The sequence below is a fragment of the Sprattus sprattus genome (assembly GCF_963457725.1).
Source record: "Sprattus sprattus genome assembly, chromosome: 2".
Taxonomy (NCBI): Eukaryota; Metazoa; Chordata; class Actinopteri; order Clupeiformes; family Clupeidae; genus Sprattus; species Sprattus sprattus.
The window spans coordinates 33,765,263-33,782,510 of NC_137921.1; the positions used below are offsets into that span (position 1 = coordinate 33,765,263).

At 41.5% G+C, this 17,248-nt stretch overlaps 2 protein-coding genes across 10 annotated transcripts in view; both read right to left on the bottom strand.

Moving 5' to 3' along the window:
• eps15l1a (epidermal growth factor receptor pathway substrate 15-like 1a) overlaps positions 1 to 3,182 on the bottom strand; it is a 30,607-nt gene extending 27,425 nt beyond the window's left edge. For all 4 annotated transcript variants that reach the window (XM_080860423.1, XM_080860425.1, XM_080860422.1 and 1 more), the window contains exons 1-5: positions 3,131 to 3,182; positions 1,698 to 1,739; positions 1,062 to 1,151; positions 907 to 954; positions 689 to 784 (exon numbers count right to left, since the gene is read on the bottom strand). In XM_080860423.1, coding sequence (XP_080716549.1) covers positions 689 to 784; positions 907 to 954; positions 1,062 to 1,151; positions 1,698 to 1,739; positions 3,131 to 3,157 — 303 coding nt within the window. In that variant the 5' untranslated portion in view covers positions 3,158 to 3,182. The remainder of the gene's footprint in view (positions 1 to 688; positions 785 to 906; positions 955 to 1,061; positions 1,152 to 1,697; positions 1,740 to 3,130) is intronic.
• A 310-nt stretch (positions 3,183 to 3,492) lies between these two features.
• On the bottom strand, positions 3,493 to 16,770 carry LOC308380338 (UV excision repair protein RAD23 homolog A-like). Of its 6 annotated transcripts, XM_080857640.1 has the most exons (11): positions 16,670 to 16,770; positions 15,934 to 16,105; positions 15,075 to 15,156; positions 14,860 to 14,939; positions 14,027 to 14,547; positions 13,843 to 13,889; positions 13,599 to 13,726; positions 13,319 to 13,511; positions 12,544 to 12,707; positions 11,014 to 11,145; positions 3,493 to 4,903 (listed from the first exon to the last, which is right to left on the bottom strand). In XM_080857640.1, the coding sequence occupies exons 2-11, from the start codon at positions 16,000 to 16,002 to the stop codon at positions 4,790 to 4,792; spliced, it is 1,530 nt and encodes a 509-aa protein (XP_080713766.1). In that variant the 5' UTR covers positions 16,003 to 16,105; positions 16,670 to 16,770; the 3' UTR covers positions 3,493 to 4,789. The 6 variants fall into 6 exon arrangements, with proteins under 6 accessions (XP_080713766.1, XP_080713768.1, XP_080713767.1 ...); XM_080857642.1 differs by lacking the exon at positions 16,670 to 16,770 and having other exon boundaries at positions 13,599 to 13,720; positions 15,934 to 16,147; XM_080857641.1 differs by lacking the exon at positions 16,670 to 16,770 and having other exon boundaries at positions 12,544 to 12,704; positions 15,934 to 16,147.
• Between the last annotated feature and the right edge of the window lie 478 nt (positions 16,771 to 17,248).

Here is a 17,248-nt window from a genome sequence, read left to right on the forward strand (position 1 = left end):
CCCCAACTCTGAGGAGGGTTTTTTCCAGAAGGATAATGCTCCATGCCACACAACCATGTCAGTGAAGGTGTGGATGAAGGACCACCACATTAGGACCCTGTCATGGCTAGCCCAATCTCCAGACCTGAATGCCATTAAAAACCTGTGAAATGTGATCAAGAGGAAGATGGAAGGTCACAAGCCATCAAACAAAGCCGAGCTGCTTGAATTTTTGCGCCAGGAGTAGTATAGTCACCCAACGGTAAAGTGAAAGACTAGTGGAGAGCATGCCGAGACACATGAAAGCTGTGATTGTAAATCAAGGTTATTCCACCAAATATTCATTACTGAACTCTTCCTAAGTCAAAACAATAGTATTGTGTTGTTTAAAAATGAATAAGAACTTGTTTTCTTTGCATTATTCGAGATCTGAAAACACTGCATCATTTTTGCTATTTTGACCAATTGTCATTTTTCTGCAAATAAATGCTCTAAATGACAATATTTTTATTTGAAATTTGGTAGGAATGTTGTCAGTAGTTTATAGAATAAAACTGAAATGTTCATTTTACTTTAACACATACCAATACATTGTAAAACCAGAGAAACTGATAATTTTGAAGTGGTCTCTTAATTTTTTCCGCGGCTGTATATAACTGCTCTACCCAGGACTTTAAAAGTCTTGAGAGTTACTCATAAAAATACTCACAAATTTAGGTGGTGGGACAGTGAGGTTCAAGCTTGCCAGACTGACTTCTTGGCTGCTCTGTGCACATGCTACCAACCGCAAAGCGACATAAAATCCCTGAACAGGGAACAAATGGTTTAACAATATGGTAACAACGTCAATGGAAAAGAATAATTACTAAACACTTTACTCACTTTAATCACTTTAGAGAATTCATACATTTTAACTTATTTTCCTACCTGTTTGTCTAAGAATCCTTTCCCATCTGGATCTGCTAAATCCCAGATCTGGGGATAGATTTGATTTGGGTAAACTTTTTGTACTTTTGGCAAATCAAATACACTGCAATAACAACAAAGTTGTGTATTATTCCCATAATTCTCACAGTACCCACCTTTCCCAACGTCATGTCTGGAAGCCCAGACTTCTTCAGGAACAGGGCCGCTTCTGTAGGCCCTACTCTCCCTGTATTTCCTGGGTCAACCTGGAAGAGACAGACATTTATTTGATTGTGCTATGACATCTCCATGTTTACCAAAAATTAGTTAAGACTACATTAGATAAAAATCAGAATAGTATTGTTATTTTTATTGCACTGACAAAAAGGATCAGTTCTAGTCTGATCTCATCTGACCTGGATTAGCAATGAAGCATAACAACAATGCATATCTGAACTGATACAGCTAGAGTTAAGTTTTTATCCTGCCTGCCTTGAAAGAACCATAGACTTTATGATACACCTCTGTGAATGCAGGATTATCATATTTAAGGGTTAATATGTGTTCCAGTCACTCAGTTGCTTATACATCATCAACGACCTGAATAACCAGTCAGGACATATTTGTAACTGCTTTCACAATGCTATCTTATAAGGGATAACAGTATCTGCTTAAGGATTTGCAAGGAGTATTAATTCCCCTTTATCGTGTCATTACACCTCACACCAGGTTTCAAAACTGCACGTAATTTCAGTCATTAGAAGACCTGATCCCAGACATTGTCTACGTGTAAAAAGCTAAAATAACCTTACCTGTCTATAAAGATTTTCATATACTGGAGTCCCACTCGACAACTGTGTGAAAAGAAAATGCTCTGTTTAGAACATGTGTCACTGGCCCATCTACATGCAGATCATGTTTTAACAACTCTGTCGTTCGTGATTAGCCTCCTTTAAAGGCCAGTGTTAACCAAATTTGTTCAACAGATGGTAGCTCATGTACCTCTAACTACAAAGAAGCAGGACTGATTTAAAATCGTGGGGGCTGCAGCTGCAAAAGATATTACAAGAATAGCTACAGCTGGCTTAACGTTATCCAGATGAAGGTGATAAAAAAAGCCGTCCTGGCAAAGGCACAGCTAGCTAGCTAGCGAACGTAACTCCAGTTGTATCACAATGTTAAGCCGCTAATGTTGAATAATATTTTAGTACAACTGGCAGTAACTGTATTCACCCGAATTAGAAAGAATACACTATTGGCAATTAAGCTTAAGGTCTGGATACCTTCGGTATATCATACAGTGTGAAAATAAATACATTAAAGCTAGTAACCTAACGATATTTATTTTTTTGCACAGGATGTGATTTAACGCTAACGGGTTAGAATGCTAACGTCAACAGTAACTGAGACTGGTGAAGATGTACTATATACTTTAAACTGTCTGATGAAAAGTAAGATTAAAACTGAAAAGAACAGTATGCCGTTAGTTAACGGAGCTAGTTAACTATGTAATGGTAAACGTAATTGTATTCAACGATTGATAATACCAGATGGAACTTTACTAGCTAGCTGGGTGGGTTAACGTTAGTGGATTTAATATTACTATCCTAGCTAGCTAGCAAGAGGTGTATATGTTCGCATGCTAGATAGTTCTTCAGCTCTATACTTGCATAGATTCGCACAAATAATATAAAGTTAACAATATTTAATACGCCCCACACTGCTTATCTTATCAGCGACTAATCGAGCAATAGTAATAGTTAATGTTTATCTACAGTCATCTCCCATAATTGCATGCTAGCGATAGCTTGTAAAGTGAGATAGCGTTAAGCTAGCAAGCTAACTAATGCACACTGATGATTTTCAGTTAGCTTGGACGCCGCAAATAAATTGCATTGAGATGCAATTCAATGTTAGTATAATGTATCAAATATATATATGCGCTATATCTGCATGATCAACACCACCAGGGTATCTAGCATAATGTTCTAAATAAACTATGTTATCTACCTCCTCTGGGTAGGTAAGATAGCTAGCTAATGCGTCTATCCAGAACTAACGGTATTCTTTAGCAGGCTTGATTTAATTAGGCCTAGACCCATGTCATCAAACAGGGCAGATAACATGTCTTGTACTATGTCTTACGTTAAATAACAACATTGCACATATCTCCCTATGCAAAGGGCTATTCTCATTCATTAAGCATTATTCTAATATTACCAATAAATACATTCCTTGGTATTACCTGGGTGATAGATGTGAGGGCTGCCATCTTCCCTGTTGCTGCGGGAACACGCACACCCTCTTCCAAAACACACCCCCAAGTGGACGAATGGCTTTGAGTGTTATTTAGGGTTAGTCCAGTGTAGCATCCTCTGTGCAGGACCATTTAAAAACGGTCAAATTGACCCTTTGAACCTTACACATTTTGCATTTAGCGTCACGTTTCTTCATATCTACGATATTGATGGTTTAGTGTACAGGCTACTTTCAATTCTAGTGACTGCCCTGTGGCATTTCATTGTTCTGACCTACTCGGTTTAAGTTTTGGCTTAAACATGGCAATACATTCCAACAAAGATCACACCCAAAGACTTTAATTTTAAAGCTTTGTAAAAGCTATTTATTTCACATTATGCTGAAACAATAATCCTATGTACCATATAGCCAGCCCTCATCGTTGGTGTGTTAAGGCATCATTTCTTACAGGCTAACTGTCTTCTCGCCAAAATAACAAGGACAGTTATAAGAAAGCTACAGGTAAAACACTGTAACCAACCAGACCATGACACTGTGTTAAACCCCCTGGGCTATTTTAAAGGCATGCAGCTGTATAAATTCTCCTCGCCAACAATCTTTGCCATAAAGTGCCAACATTTACAAAAAATGTTCTCTTCCATTTTTTGGCCTAGGCCTTCAAATGAAACAAAAAGCAAAGGGGAGAATCATGTTTGTTTAAGCTAAGCAACACCTTTTGAGGAGAGACGATGATAAATATTGACATTGCAATCATAACTTGACAATAATGATACAATGATCGAAGAATAATTTAGTTCAAACCAACCTTTCTCTATCTTAGATAATTCCACTAAGCTGCAATTTTCTCATGAACTGAACTTTTTTTTACTAAAATAATTTAAGGCATGACGGAGGTGAGATGGTGCTACAGGGCGCAAAATAACTAACAATACAATAATCCCAAAAAATGTACAGTTATTTTAAAATGAGACATTATTCCTTACTCTATAATTCCTTACTAAATAATTTTGATAAGTAATCATTAAGAATATAGCACTATTGAGACCTGTTCATGTCATACAGGTTCATTTCAGTTCTCCAAATGCGTTGAGTTAGCCCACGTCTTCTGAGAAGTTACCATTATTGGACCAAATTCTGACAAACCTTACAGATGTATTCCAGGACCCATTTTTATGTAAGCTAAAGGACACTCTTCAGTTTAGATTGATATTATAGACATCATATGGTTCACGGTAGAGAAGCAAAATTCACTTGAATTAATTAAGTTGTGTCCTTTGGCAGAAATAAAATATAATTGCCACCTCAATCGTAAACACACAAAATACAAACATCAGCAATAGCAGCAGTGAAAGTTCACAGTTGAGGTGATACGGTTCAATAAAAAGGGAGTGGCTGTTATGATAAACAATATTTTCACACCATGGCTTTTTCCCAAGAGAAACCTTTGAAGACCAAATACCACTGGTCTTGCCCCTTACAAACACTGCACATTTACTTACTGTCTCTCTCAAGCACTCTCTTTCATATGTACCCACAAACACACAGACACACACACAAAATACTGTAGATCTATTCTCTTTTTTTTTGGCCATCTCCCTGACTATAACCATCTTAAACTGCAAAAAGAAAACAAAAAATCACTCATTCACTCATCATCAAAGTTCTGCTGGAGAAGGAAATTGGCAGCAAGATTCTCGTTTTTCTCACATGCGAAGTAAGCTTGAATGACCAGTCCTTCTGGAAACCCCAAGGCTTTTAACTGTAAAACAAAAAGATTTTGCACTTACTATATGATGCGTATGAAGTGATTATATCTCAAACAGTTATAAGGTTTCCTCCGGTAGGTATTGTTATCGTAGGTATTATTATTATGTTAGTGCCATGGGAGTCAATGGCAGCCCCTAGAACCATATGGTAACTTTTTGTGAAATTTGGCACACTCATTAAGGACAGTCCCTTCTTCATTCACACCAAGTTTCATGGCTCTCATTACACCACTCTAGCGCCACCAGCAGGTCAAAGTTGGACTTTTGTAACACACGCAACTTTCGAACCGTATGACCGATTGTCAAAAATAAGGTACCATTGGATTCCCTGGATCAAGACGAATTAAACCCACCCCATGGCGTCAATTTCCGGTTAGATTTCCCGCTATTTCCGGTTTTATCGAAAACCTTTGAAAGCCTACTCCTACAATTTTTGGCAAATCTTCTTCAAAATCACCAGAGATCTTCAGACCTAGCCTCACAAAAGTTATCAAACAGAATTTTGATCCTCACAACCGTTTGTCCGGTACAGCCACTAAAAATTCAGCAGAAAAGTCGCCAAACAGGAAGTGAAGTCATATCTTGGCAAATCTTTGAGAAATCAACACCAAACTTGATATATCACTGGAAGACACTACAACATGCTCCCATGTGCAAAGGCAACTTCATATCTTGAAAAACGATTGATATAAAGCAAATTGGATACATTGTTACGCTAAAATAATGCACATACACATCCACAGGTCAAAAAGTGATACTCTGATTCAATCACAAGTTCATGTGAAGACACTTGAGAATGTTTAGTACACAAAACTGAAAAAAAAAGTAGATTTTTGGCGAATATTTGAAACATGCATGCTTGGCTAATTTCTAGGGTGATTTTCAATAGAAGGTCTGCCTCTCTGCTCCTCTGCTCCTCTGCGCATCTCTCACACACTCAGGGCCTGATTTACTAACAGGATTGTGCCCATTTCAGGCGTAAAATAGCGGTCGTAAACATAAAACGGTATTTACTAAGGGGGCGCATTTGAGTAGAGCCGCATATTAACGCTTTGTGGGTGTGGAAGGGGAGGGCACGGAAATGTGGGCGTTAAGCGCAATTTAATGGGAGGAGAGAAGGTAAGCGCGCCTAATGATGTATTGCGTGGTATTTACTAAAACTGCCTGGCGAGCACACGTCTCTGATTTGCGGGCTAATTCTCCGCCTCATAAAAGCACGTCTTAACCAGGAAGCGCTTTTCCATTGAGTCTGAAAACGTTGATATGGCAGCAGTTATAAGAGCAAGGCGAAGACATAGACAGAGGCAGCGCACCGAAATAATTTTTTCAACTCGTATAACACTTTTTCAATTAAGCGAACCACAAGTCATTAGACGGTACAGGTTAACCAGCCACGCAATACTTCAATTACTGGACCAGATCAGAGACGACATCGAACCCTCCACCCGGCGATCACATTCCATTCCATCAGTTGTTAAACTCCTGGCAACATTTGCAAATATTGGCCTCCGGATAGTTTCAAACAGTTATAGCATCTGCAGTTGGTATAGCTCAGCCTTCACTCAGCCAAATATTCACCCAGGTACTCGACGCATTGCTACGGCGCACTTGTCAATATACATTTCCCCACTATGATAGCTGAAATTAAACTTTCCGAACGTAATTGGAGCTATTGATCGCACCCACATGCAAACAGTCCCACCTTCAATCCACGAACACGTTTACCGAAACAGAAAGCACACATATTCAATGAATGTCCAGGTCATATGTGATGCCAACATGACCATTACTGTTACGACCCGGCGGGTCTCCTTCCTTGGAGGCTCCGCCCCTTTTCTACTGCTGGTCTACTGTCTGTCTCCTGCAGGGTGCTGAGTACAGGTTTGATGGCGTTGGAGTAAATTGGCTTCGCCATAAGAGGGCCGGCTCTGGCGTGATGTCGCTCTCTCTCATTCTCCTACCAGCTCGGACGGGAGAGCTCGTTGGGAGCTCTGCCGAACTGGTTGCCCTTCTGGGGATCTCGCCTCCTTCTTTGTCTTCGTCGCCTTATGTTTTCTTTATCCATTTACCCCTAGACACATCTTGCATTACACTTTACTTTTATACACTATGCTGATCTTTTATACTATTTATGTCAATAAATGTCTAAAACGTAACGCTACGGTGTGGTCTCCTCTATGTTAGGTCTGCTTTGAGCCAAGCGGCCTTAACATTTGGGGTCTTCGTCCGGTCTTTTGCCGTGGGTATCGTGAAAATATTTCGGTTTTCTGTGATTTCGCGATAGTGTTGGAAGGGCAGCGCTGGTATTGTGCTATTGAAGCAAATGTCGGCTGCTATTTTTTGGTGAGTATCAGCTGTGATTGACACAGTTGTGCTTTAGTGGGGAAATCCCCTGTAGCGTTTCTGGATTGGCTAGTTTGTATGCGACGTACGGAGGGAGTCCCATTCGTCATTCATTCATGGTTTTGGGCCTGCGAGAAACATTTTGGAGCACACGTCTGTTTGTTCGATTTATTTGGTCGTTCCTGCTGAAACAAGGAGCGATATTAGCGAATTGGATTAACCTGGAGCAACGTGAACACCCTGCTTTAGGTGAGACCGCCCAAAAGTTTTATTTTGTTTCCAAACTTATTTGTTGTGTTTGCGTGTCGAACGGGGGGGAGCTGTCTGTAGCTCAATCGCGGGGGCACGTGAAGACGCAGGTTGTGGTAATAGGATTTTCTTTTGGGGGAAATAGATGCAGGACTGCTCCATTTTTTCGTTATTAGCCCTTCGTTGTGTCGGGAACAACCTTTATGGTAAAAGACGTGTGGCTTGGGGAGAAATTTGATGAGAGCTTTGTTTATTCGTTGTATTTGTTTGGTTTGGATTTGCGTTAACTTGGTAAGAGCATAACATATTTGTGGTGTAAAGATAGGCAAACTGCTTTGAGTAGGCTTTGTTTTCTGCGTCTGGCCTGTTAAGAGATGGACGATAAAGTCATTCTGTTTTTGGCTGCTCTGTCAGGAGATAAATTGAAAGCTTTGACAAAAGAGCAGTTAGTGCAAGTTGCTGTGCACTATAAGTTCGAAGCAGACATTCCCAAAAGTATTAAAAAAGACGATTTGTCCAAGTTCGTAATGGAACAACTGCGTGAAAAGGATGTACTTTCGGAAAATCCGTTGTCTGGGCGCTCAAGTTCACTTATGTCTTCGGCAGGATTGCGCGATAATTCGTCCACTTTCACATTTGAGCAGCAACTCAAATTAATTGAAATGCAAGTAGAACGGGACAAATTATTGATGAAGGAAAGGGAATTAGAACGAGGAGAAGAACGACAAGAACGAGAAAAAGAACGACAGCAACGGGAAAAGGATAGAGAGCTAGAATACCAGAAATTAGGACAAGAGCAAGAGCGTTTAAGGCTGTTGGCGGAGGGGAGAGTACCGAGTGGCAGTGTCGGAGGCTCTGCTTCTTCCCAACAGGGCCGAATGCCTTTGGAATTAAATCTGTCCAACTTGATTAAGCTCCTACCAAAATGTAATGAGCGCGACCCTGACCTCTTCTTTTCCTTGTTTGAAATTTTAGCCACTGATTATAGCTGGAGAGATTCGGAGCGTATTCTATTATTGCAGAGCGTAATTTCGGGAAAGGCTCAGGAGGCGTATATTGCTTTAAATGAGGGACAGTGAAAAGTTTATGCTACTGTAAAAGAGTCCATTCTTAAAGCATATGAATTGGTCCCTGAAGCCTATAGGCAAAAATTTAGAAATTGGCGCAAGACAGAAGAGCACACGCATCTGGAAGTAGCCCGAGAACTGACTGCACTCTTTACGCGCTGGAGAACATCTGAGAGCGTGGACACATTTAAAGGTTTAGGCGATTTGGTGGTCCTAGAACAATTTAAAAACATAATACCTGAACGTATTGCTACTTACATCAATGAGCATAATGTTAAAACGGCTGGGGAGGCTGCTGTACTTGCAGATAAGTATGTTTTGACTCATAAACAGGGCAGTTATGGTCAAAGAGAGGAGTTTCGTCCTCGTCGTTTTAGTGGTTCCAAGCGTGATCCTATTGACAGGGAAAAACCTGAAGCACGGGATACTTGTTGGTATTGTTTAGCAAAGGGCCACTGGAGAGATGAGTGTCCGGTTTTGCGGTCAGAACCACGTAGCAAGTTCCAAGTGAAACCTACAGGGTGCGCTGCCCAGGCCACTTCTTTTGTGTCTCATAAAAGTGAGTCTCCTAGAGGTGATGCCTCTGGGACCTTGTCAGTGAGTGAGAGCGCAGACACGGTCAAGGAGGTATTACTTTTAGAGCGTCAGTCTGGTTCTGACTGCAGTGATGGAGGGTATGGCCCTTTTATTACATCAGGGTTTGTTTCACTGAATGGGAGCGAGCATAAGGTGCCAGTGCACATATTGCGCGATACGGGAGCATCTGAATCTTTTGTGCTAGAGTCAATCTTGCCTTTTTCTGACAGTTCTGATACGGGAACTTGTGTTCTAATCCGGGGTATCGGGATGCACACCATCTCTGTTCCTTTGCATCAGGTAGCCTTGGAGTCAGAGCTGGTTAAAGGGGTGGTGGTGTTGGCGGTGCGGCCTTCACTGCCTGTTGAGGGTGTTCACGTCATTTTGGGCAACAATTTAGCAGGGGGCTTGGTGTGGCCGAAGGTGCCGCCGCCACCTGTGGTTAACACACAGTCGGTTATTCCCATGGGGTCTGATCAGTGTGCTACGGAATTTCCTGAAGTGTTCACCTCCTGTGCGGTGACTCGTGCCATGAGTCAGGCCCAGGAGGGTGGAAAAACATCTGAGGGTTTGGATGCGGACCCTGCTTGTCTGAATCTGCCTGTTTTACCAACTACTCTGTCCCGTGAGGAGGTGGTGGCAGCGCAGAAGGGCGATTAGTTGGCGGCGTTGTTATCTGTTGCCTTGTCTGAAGATGAAATAAGAAGTGCAGCTAATGGCTATGGTCTTGTGAATGACTTGTTGGTGCGCAAGTGGTCACCGTGTAATGGGGATGTTGTAGACCCTGTGGTACAAATAGTGATGCCTAAGCAGTTTCGCAGTGTGGTCTTGCAGACAGCTCACGGTGATGTGGCAGGTCACTTCGGTGTCCGTAAGACTTACCAGCGGCTGTTGCAACACTTTTATTGGCAAGGGATGAAAAGGGACGTGGCTCAGTTTATTAAGACTTGTCATGTATGTCAGCTGGCGGGAAAGCCTAATCAGGTGATTAAGCCGGCGCCCCTGTGTCCTATACCGGCAGTGGGTAAGCCTTTTGAACATCTGATCATTGATTGTGTCGGCCCACTGCCACCATCTAAGTCAGGGTGTGCATACTTGTTGACAGTGATGTGTTAGTCGACCCGTTATCCTGCGGCCTATCCCATACGAAGTATCACTACAAGAGCTGTAGTAAAAGCACTTACTCAGTTTCTCTCAATATTTGGCATCCCTAAAGTGATTCAGAGCGACAGGGGCACCAACTTCACTTCTAAAATGTTCCGTGACCTCTTAGGACAGCTACGTGTGAAGCAGCAGCTAAGTAGCCCATACCATCCGCAGAGCCAGGGCGCTCTAGAGCGTTTCCATCTCACACTGAAATCTCTCCTGCGGGTTTACTGCCTGGAACTTGGAAAGGATTGGGAAGAGGGTGTTCCATGGTTGCTGTTGGCAGCAAGGGAGGTGGTGCAAGACAGCACGGGGTTTAGCCCTAATGATTTAGTTTTTGCCCATCAAGTTCGTGGTCCCTTGTCCTTATTGAAGGATGGTTTGGAGGAGACCAAACCTCCTGTCAATGTTATTGATTATGTCCTGGATTTTCGTCGTAGGCTGACATTGGCATGGAAGATGGCCAGTGACAATTTGAACAAGGCACAAAGTAAAATGAAAAGGACATATGATGGCTGCACCATGGAGCGTGGATCTTCACTGTATTGCATTTGAAATGTAATATCCCATTGGTAAGTCTGCAGCAAGAATTTTTCTATACAGTGACAAATTGTCACAAAAATACATTTTTCCCTGGTTCACAATGTTTGGAGGAGGAAACCGCCATCGCTGCTTGCAGCTATATTTATTATTATGTTACATTTTTATTGTGTCCATCTTACCCTCTCTATTGCCTCTTTCTCCTGTGGGGTAACTTGGATGTAGTTTGTTTGTGGCGCCCCATGGGCCTCTGCTCCATCTCCATGAGGCTCGTTTAACATCTGGACAAACTGCTCCTGGTGCGCAGTGATTTGCTACAAACATATAAACAATTACTCTAAAAAAACGTATCTCTTTTTATAAAGAGGGAGGGGGCACAAAGACAAGGAAAAATTTGCAGCACAGCTCAACATTTGTCATACTGTCAACAATATGCAAATATGCAGTGGCTTGTTAAAGTATTCAACCTCCCTGAAAGTCATCACTATTTTCTTGTTTTACGAATGATATTTACACATTTTTCCCTGCAGTATTGCTATTGTGAGCACTAATGCTGTGGTACGTATATTTCTAAAGGCTAAATAAATAGGCTAATTTGTGTACAAAAATTACAAATAGTTAAAAACTAAAATATTCTGCTTACATAGGTATTTAATACTAGGCCATTATACATTCATAGTTGGTAGAGAACACTTCTGCTGCAATTATAGCCTTAAGTCTTTGCAGCCTTGTGCCTTGGGTAATTGTCCCCTCTTTACAACAGACTGAAACAGGTTGTCCCCAGTTCCTGCAGTCAAGAAATACCACCACAGCATGATGTTACCACTGCTATATTTCATGATTGGAATGGTGTTTCTTGAGGCATTGTCAGTATTAGATTAATGCCACACATAGCGCTTTGATGATTGGTCAAAAAGCTTTTTTTTGGTTTCATATAACCATGAAAATCTTAGGGCAACCTCCAAACATGCTTTTATGTGGATCTTCTATGACCATATGTTTTGCGATCCTCCAATACAGTCCAGTTTTATGAAAAGCTCCTAAGATTGTGGACTTCTACACCAGCACCCCAATCGACTTCATAGATTTGTCAGGGTGAGGTGTGGACAATGGTGGCCTCACCAGGTAATATGTTCTGCGGATGCTTGATTTGGGGGACAAGCTTTTCTACACAGTATCTGGGTGGTGTGATTAAGGTTTCATGGATCCAGTGGTGCTCAATTCAAAACATCAAAACACTTGGATCCTCTCTTGGAGTCTTTTCTTCACTTAAGCATTTGAATCACCTTGTCTCTTTAGTCTTCATTCCATCTGTCATTTCACAACCTGGCTGATGATCCTTAGAGAGACTTACTTTTATATCAAGAAGGAGGTATCTGCTTTAACCACTCATAGGTAGACTGAATTATATTATATCAGTTATGGTCAAATAAGTGGCACCTCAGTATCCTTATAAGCAAATACTGTAAGTAGTAGTAAATAGTTATATTACAGTTGTTAAATAATTTCTTTTTAACATTAGCAGACACTCATTTAGCCTTGGAAAATGTACTAGAGCATAAATGTTAACAATAAAAATACTGATTGAGAAATTATAAGTATCTTTTGTAGTTATGAGAATGGTGATGAGTTTCAGGGGGTTGAATACTTTTGCAAGCCACATCAGTACTCAGTCCTGTCAGTTGACATACAGTATACCGTATTCCACTAACCTGGAGCAACTGTGGGTTGTCTCTGCCCAACTGCTGGAGCAAAGCAGGGAGGAGGGCTGGGTTCTGCTGGATAATCTGTCTCATCTGCTGGAACTGTGGCTGATTCCTTAGGAACTCCAGAGGGTTCCCAGACGATGGCAGCTGAGATGGAGTAGCAGCTCCTTCTAAAAGCACACAATTTAGCAATTGTTTGGTGCTATCATGTATGTACTGCGCATACATCAGAAACTGATGTGTGCTTAGTCAATGATAAAGTGCTGTCCACCAATGAAAATGATAAACACAGAATTTCAAAAAGCTTTTAAAAAGTGTCTTGGTCAAAATGTGTACAATGACAATGTCAGTATGTCAGAACCAGCAACAGCAAGGTGTGCATTTAACACCAGAAATCATTTATTAGGGCAGGATTCACCAATGTTTTACCTCATAAAACAGGTAATTTATTCTACGCATTTATTCTGTACAACAGGTACCTCCATAATAATCACCTGGTTGGTCTTAACCTAAGCATACTGATATAGCAAGGATCAAAATAGAAGGTTTATAGCCTTTAAATAAACTTTCTAAATATGCTACTTATAGTGGCAGAATTGTTGTAGAATAGGTATTCCTACCTGCAAACTTTACTTTACCAACAAACACACTTTACACAGACACTTATTAGTTATGTGTTAATGGTTAACATATGCTCCCTAAACTACAGTGTTACCCAATCAGGGGTGCTCATATCTTAAGAGATCCGTATGGATTTTTAAAACCAAGACAGAAAAAACACCTGAAGTAGGAGGAGGTTGGGGTCTTTCAGCAGATGGGGCAGGTGGGGAAGTGGGGTTAGATGCAGTTGGGTTGGGTGCAGTTGGGTTGGGTACAGTTGGGTTGGGTGCAGTCGGGCGAAGTGCAGCGGGGTTGGGTGCACCAGCAGATCGTGTCACTTCCTGAAGTGGCTGCTCCGGCTCAGATGGAATGCCCTTATAATCACAAAACAAGTGAGATTATCAATTTGAATTCAAAAACATGGATTCCATGTCTGACTTCGGTATCAGAAAGAATCTTACCATGAGCAGGTATTCGACTGCACGGTCGGGATTGTTATAACTTGCTCGAAGAGCAGCAATCACCTGCTCTCTTTCATATCCCATGGACATGATTTCAGTTACAAGGTTCTCGTAAGCTTGCCCTGTAACTAACCAAACAAACATAAAAAACTGAAGTGACATGTAATATCTGAATCTAGATTATTATTATGTCTTTTGCTGACCATTATGTTCTTTTCTGACCAAGTTTTGGTCTTCATCTTACCTAAAATAGATGCCGCCTCTTCTAAAAGGCCCAAGTCATCAACAAGGCTAGAACAGGAAGCACCATACAATTATAATTCACATCACACAAAATCAACTACTATTACTGGACATTTTGAGAAGTACAACGACACAAAAGATTAAAACAAGTGGAAAGAGGAAGACCATGTGGTAGCCTTTCTCACCTGTAGGCTGAGAGAGCTGGTGGATTTGTGTCTGCTGGTTGTTCTTGGCGAACTTCCTGGGATCTGCCTTCAGGAGGTGGAGCAGAGACTGTAGTGGCTCCAGCTGATGTTGCTGAACCTGTACTACCTGCCCTGGGTCGAGGGACGGCCTGATCAGCTGTGCTTTGAGTCTCATGTGATGGGACTGGATGAGAAACAGGCGTGGACACGGGCACTGGAGCTGGAGCTAAGACTGGAGCTGGAGCTGGAGCTGGAGCTGGAGCTGGAGCTGGAGCAGGGGCAGGGGCAGGGGCAGGGGCAGGGGCAGTGGCAGTGGCAGTGGCAGTGGCAGTAGCAGGGGCAGGGGCAGGGGCAGGGGCAGGGGCAGTAGCAGGGGCAGTAGCAGGGGCAGTAGCAGGGGCAGAAACAGGAGGTACAGAGCTGGGGGTAGGAGGAACAATGTCTGTAAGGGGTGCAGCACCCGGAGCTGGAGTCGGAATTGAGCCAGGACTTGCTTGGACAGGGGGCAGAGTGGATTTTGGCTGCAGAGGAAAGAAATATGATTGCCCAGAGATTGATCAGAATATCTTCTAAATTTGACTAGTATACGAACAACAATCAAGCTGAATAACACTGATTGATTTCGATCCTGTCCCAAGGGCCTCGCTGCACTGAAGGTCTGATTAACATCAGTGTAACTAAAATGCTATAGATTGGCTGACTCAGGTGTGTTGAGATTATCAAGAGTGCCACTGATTAGTTTAGTCGGGTTTGCAGAGAAGGAAAAAACACAGAACGTGCAAGAGCAGGAATCAAAATCACTGATTTAGACAGAACAAATCTAATTGCCTTACCTTTGCCACCATGACCACAACAAAATTCTTCTCATCGATTTTGTAATCCTTTAAAGGAATGTCATCATTCAGAATTTTGCCTAAAAAGCGCAATCATAATAAGTCACAGACCCTCATTATCAACTATAATGACCATGACTAATTGGTCAACTTAAACATTTAGAATAAGCATAATGCTATAGTAATGGTATCAATAATAATGTGATTTTTCTCACCTGCATATATAAGCTTTTGGCCTGTGGCTGGATAGACATCTTTCCCCCTCTTTTCCTCTATCTTTTCCTTTAATATTCTCACCTGAAACAGTCACAGACACACCATCAACATGAACCACTAATGTACTGGTTGTAACTGTAACACTGTATTAGCTTCAATGCAAATACGTAATTTACTGTGAAGTCATTGCTATGTTATTATCATTTTTTGTGAAATCATATCCCATCTGTTGTTTTTATTCTACATCACTTAGCCTAAAGTGTATAGACCATTGACCATACATCTGAAGTAGTAACGCATTACTGTAAACCTTTAATTGAAAAGACATTTTAGCTTACTGGACTACTATTTGTGATCTACAGGTTCAGTACGAAAGGTGATAGTAGCCTTTTATTGGCTATGAATAGGAACACCCATGCTTATAGCCTATGTAGAATCACAATATTATAAGAAACATTTTAAAATTATTTTTCACATACTTCTCTAGTGGCAAAGTCCGAGAATGTTCAGGAAGCCCCCTCTGCATTGCTCATTTATTTGTCAGATTTTAAGCGATAGCTTTGGGAGTGAGGGGTGAAAGGGAACTCCACCGTGATATCAAAACAGACCTCAGGAAATATTGCGCTGTAATTTTGGAGCAGAAAGCTGAGGTAGCAAGGCGGGGTAGCAAGGCAAAATCATAGGACCACGGCGATCACGGAATGTCACTCCCGTATACCATGAATTGCGACATGGTTTAAAATAGTATCCCCCTTCAGTTTTCATTTGTTTACGCCGAGGCCCCGGTATTTCCCAGTCCCTCTAGCCCGGCCAATAGTCTATTTACTTGGGCATAGTGACTCCCGTGTGGTTACTTACCGTTACTTCTTGATCTATTTCTATCTTAAATGTTTGCTGCTGTAAAGTCTTCAGAGTGATTGTCAGCATTTTTGATGAGATTCCAGCTCGTGGAAAGCTCTCCACGATGCGCTTGTACGATGAATGTCCTGTTACCGTTACCCCAACACTTAGATGTGACTCAGCTATCTCACTAGAAGACAATATTATGATCAGACGCCATCTACTTGCTGCCAAGGACAAGACATGGTTTTAAAAAGCCCATGTGGTCACTGCCTCTGGGATATCCCTGGTTGGTTAACACAAACCTCATAGGCGCAAGCGTATGCTCAATAACAATGTTTTGCTTTTAGATTCGTTGTGGGGGTGGTAAATAAACATTCTGAAACATAAGGAGTTGTGTTTGTATACTGCACAGCACACCTTAAGGCGTATTTCTGGTTAAATCAGATCGGCCTACGTACACGGTATAAATTCACTAAGCCTAGCCTATAGACCCTTTCGCCGTTGGTAAACAATGCTCAGCGTTCTAGGTTGCGCACGCATTCTGGGGGCAAAAGAAATGGCTTAAGTTCATACCTGCGTTCGCTTTATCCTAATGATCTCGGAAGTTACGTTAATAAATTGACATTAAGTTATGGAATCCAACTTCCCGATCCATATTCGATCACGGATTGGATAGTTGACCCATCAAAATGGACAGATATTTATACATACTTAATAGAAAAACCCAGTGTTTACACAAAAGATACATTACGATCATTCAAGTCACTCGATGCCTATAACTACGTTGTCTGCGGGCATGTCCACTCCAGGATATTAAGTACTGCGACCTCAATGATGATTTCTGCGTCCTAAAATCTGAGGTGCTACCAAGCCAATGACAAGGAACAAAGACAACTAGAATGCGTTTCGTGAACGAACTGCGAGAGTGTGCTTGCTCTGTGACAGAGAGAACAAGTGCCTATGAATTAACATGTATTTACATCTACTCAATCAGTGTAGTGGGGCCTTCTTCCAATATATTTTAGCAAGCAACCAAGCTCAACCATTATATTTTGGCTCCACTGACGTTTAGACATATGAGGGTATCTCAGAGTTTCGTTATACTGACTTACTGAGCTAAGTGAATTGTTGAAATTGCTATCTTGGTAAAAGGAAACATCTCTGCAACAATATTAGAATGAATGCGGTTACATAGCCAGCTTTACTTAAAGTTTATTGTAAGATAGGCCTATATGTTAGACTTAATGCAGTTAGAGTTAGTCTGTAGGTGTAGTATCAAACGTAAGCAACACTTTTACTGTATAGATAGAGAGCACGTGTATCACATTGG

Coding starts and splice junctions, on each gene's coding strand:
- LOC308380338 (XM_080857640.1), bottom strand. CDS start 16,002: ATGCTGACAATCACTCTGAAGACTTTACAGCAGCAAACATTTAAGATA. Junction 14,548..14,859: donor TTGTGGTCATGGTGGCAAAG/GTAAGGCAATTA, acceptor TTTCCTCTGCAG/CCAAAATCCACTCTGCCCCC. Junction 11,146..12,543: donor ACAACCCACAGTTGCTCCAG/GTTAGTGGAATA, acceptor ATATGTTTGTAG/CAAATCACTGCGCACCAGGA.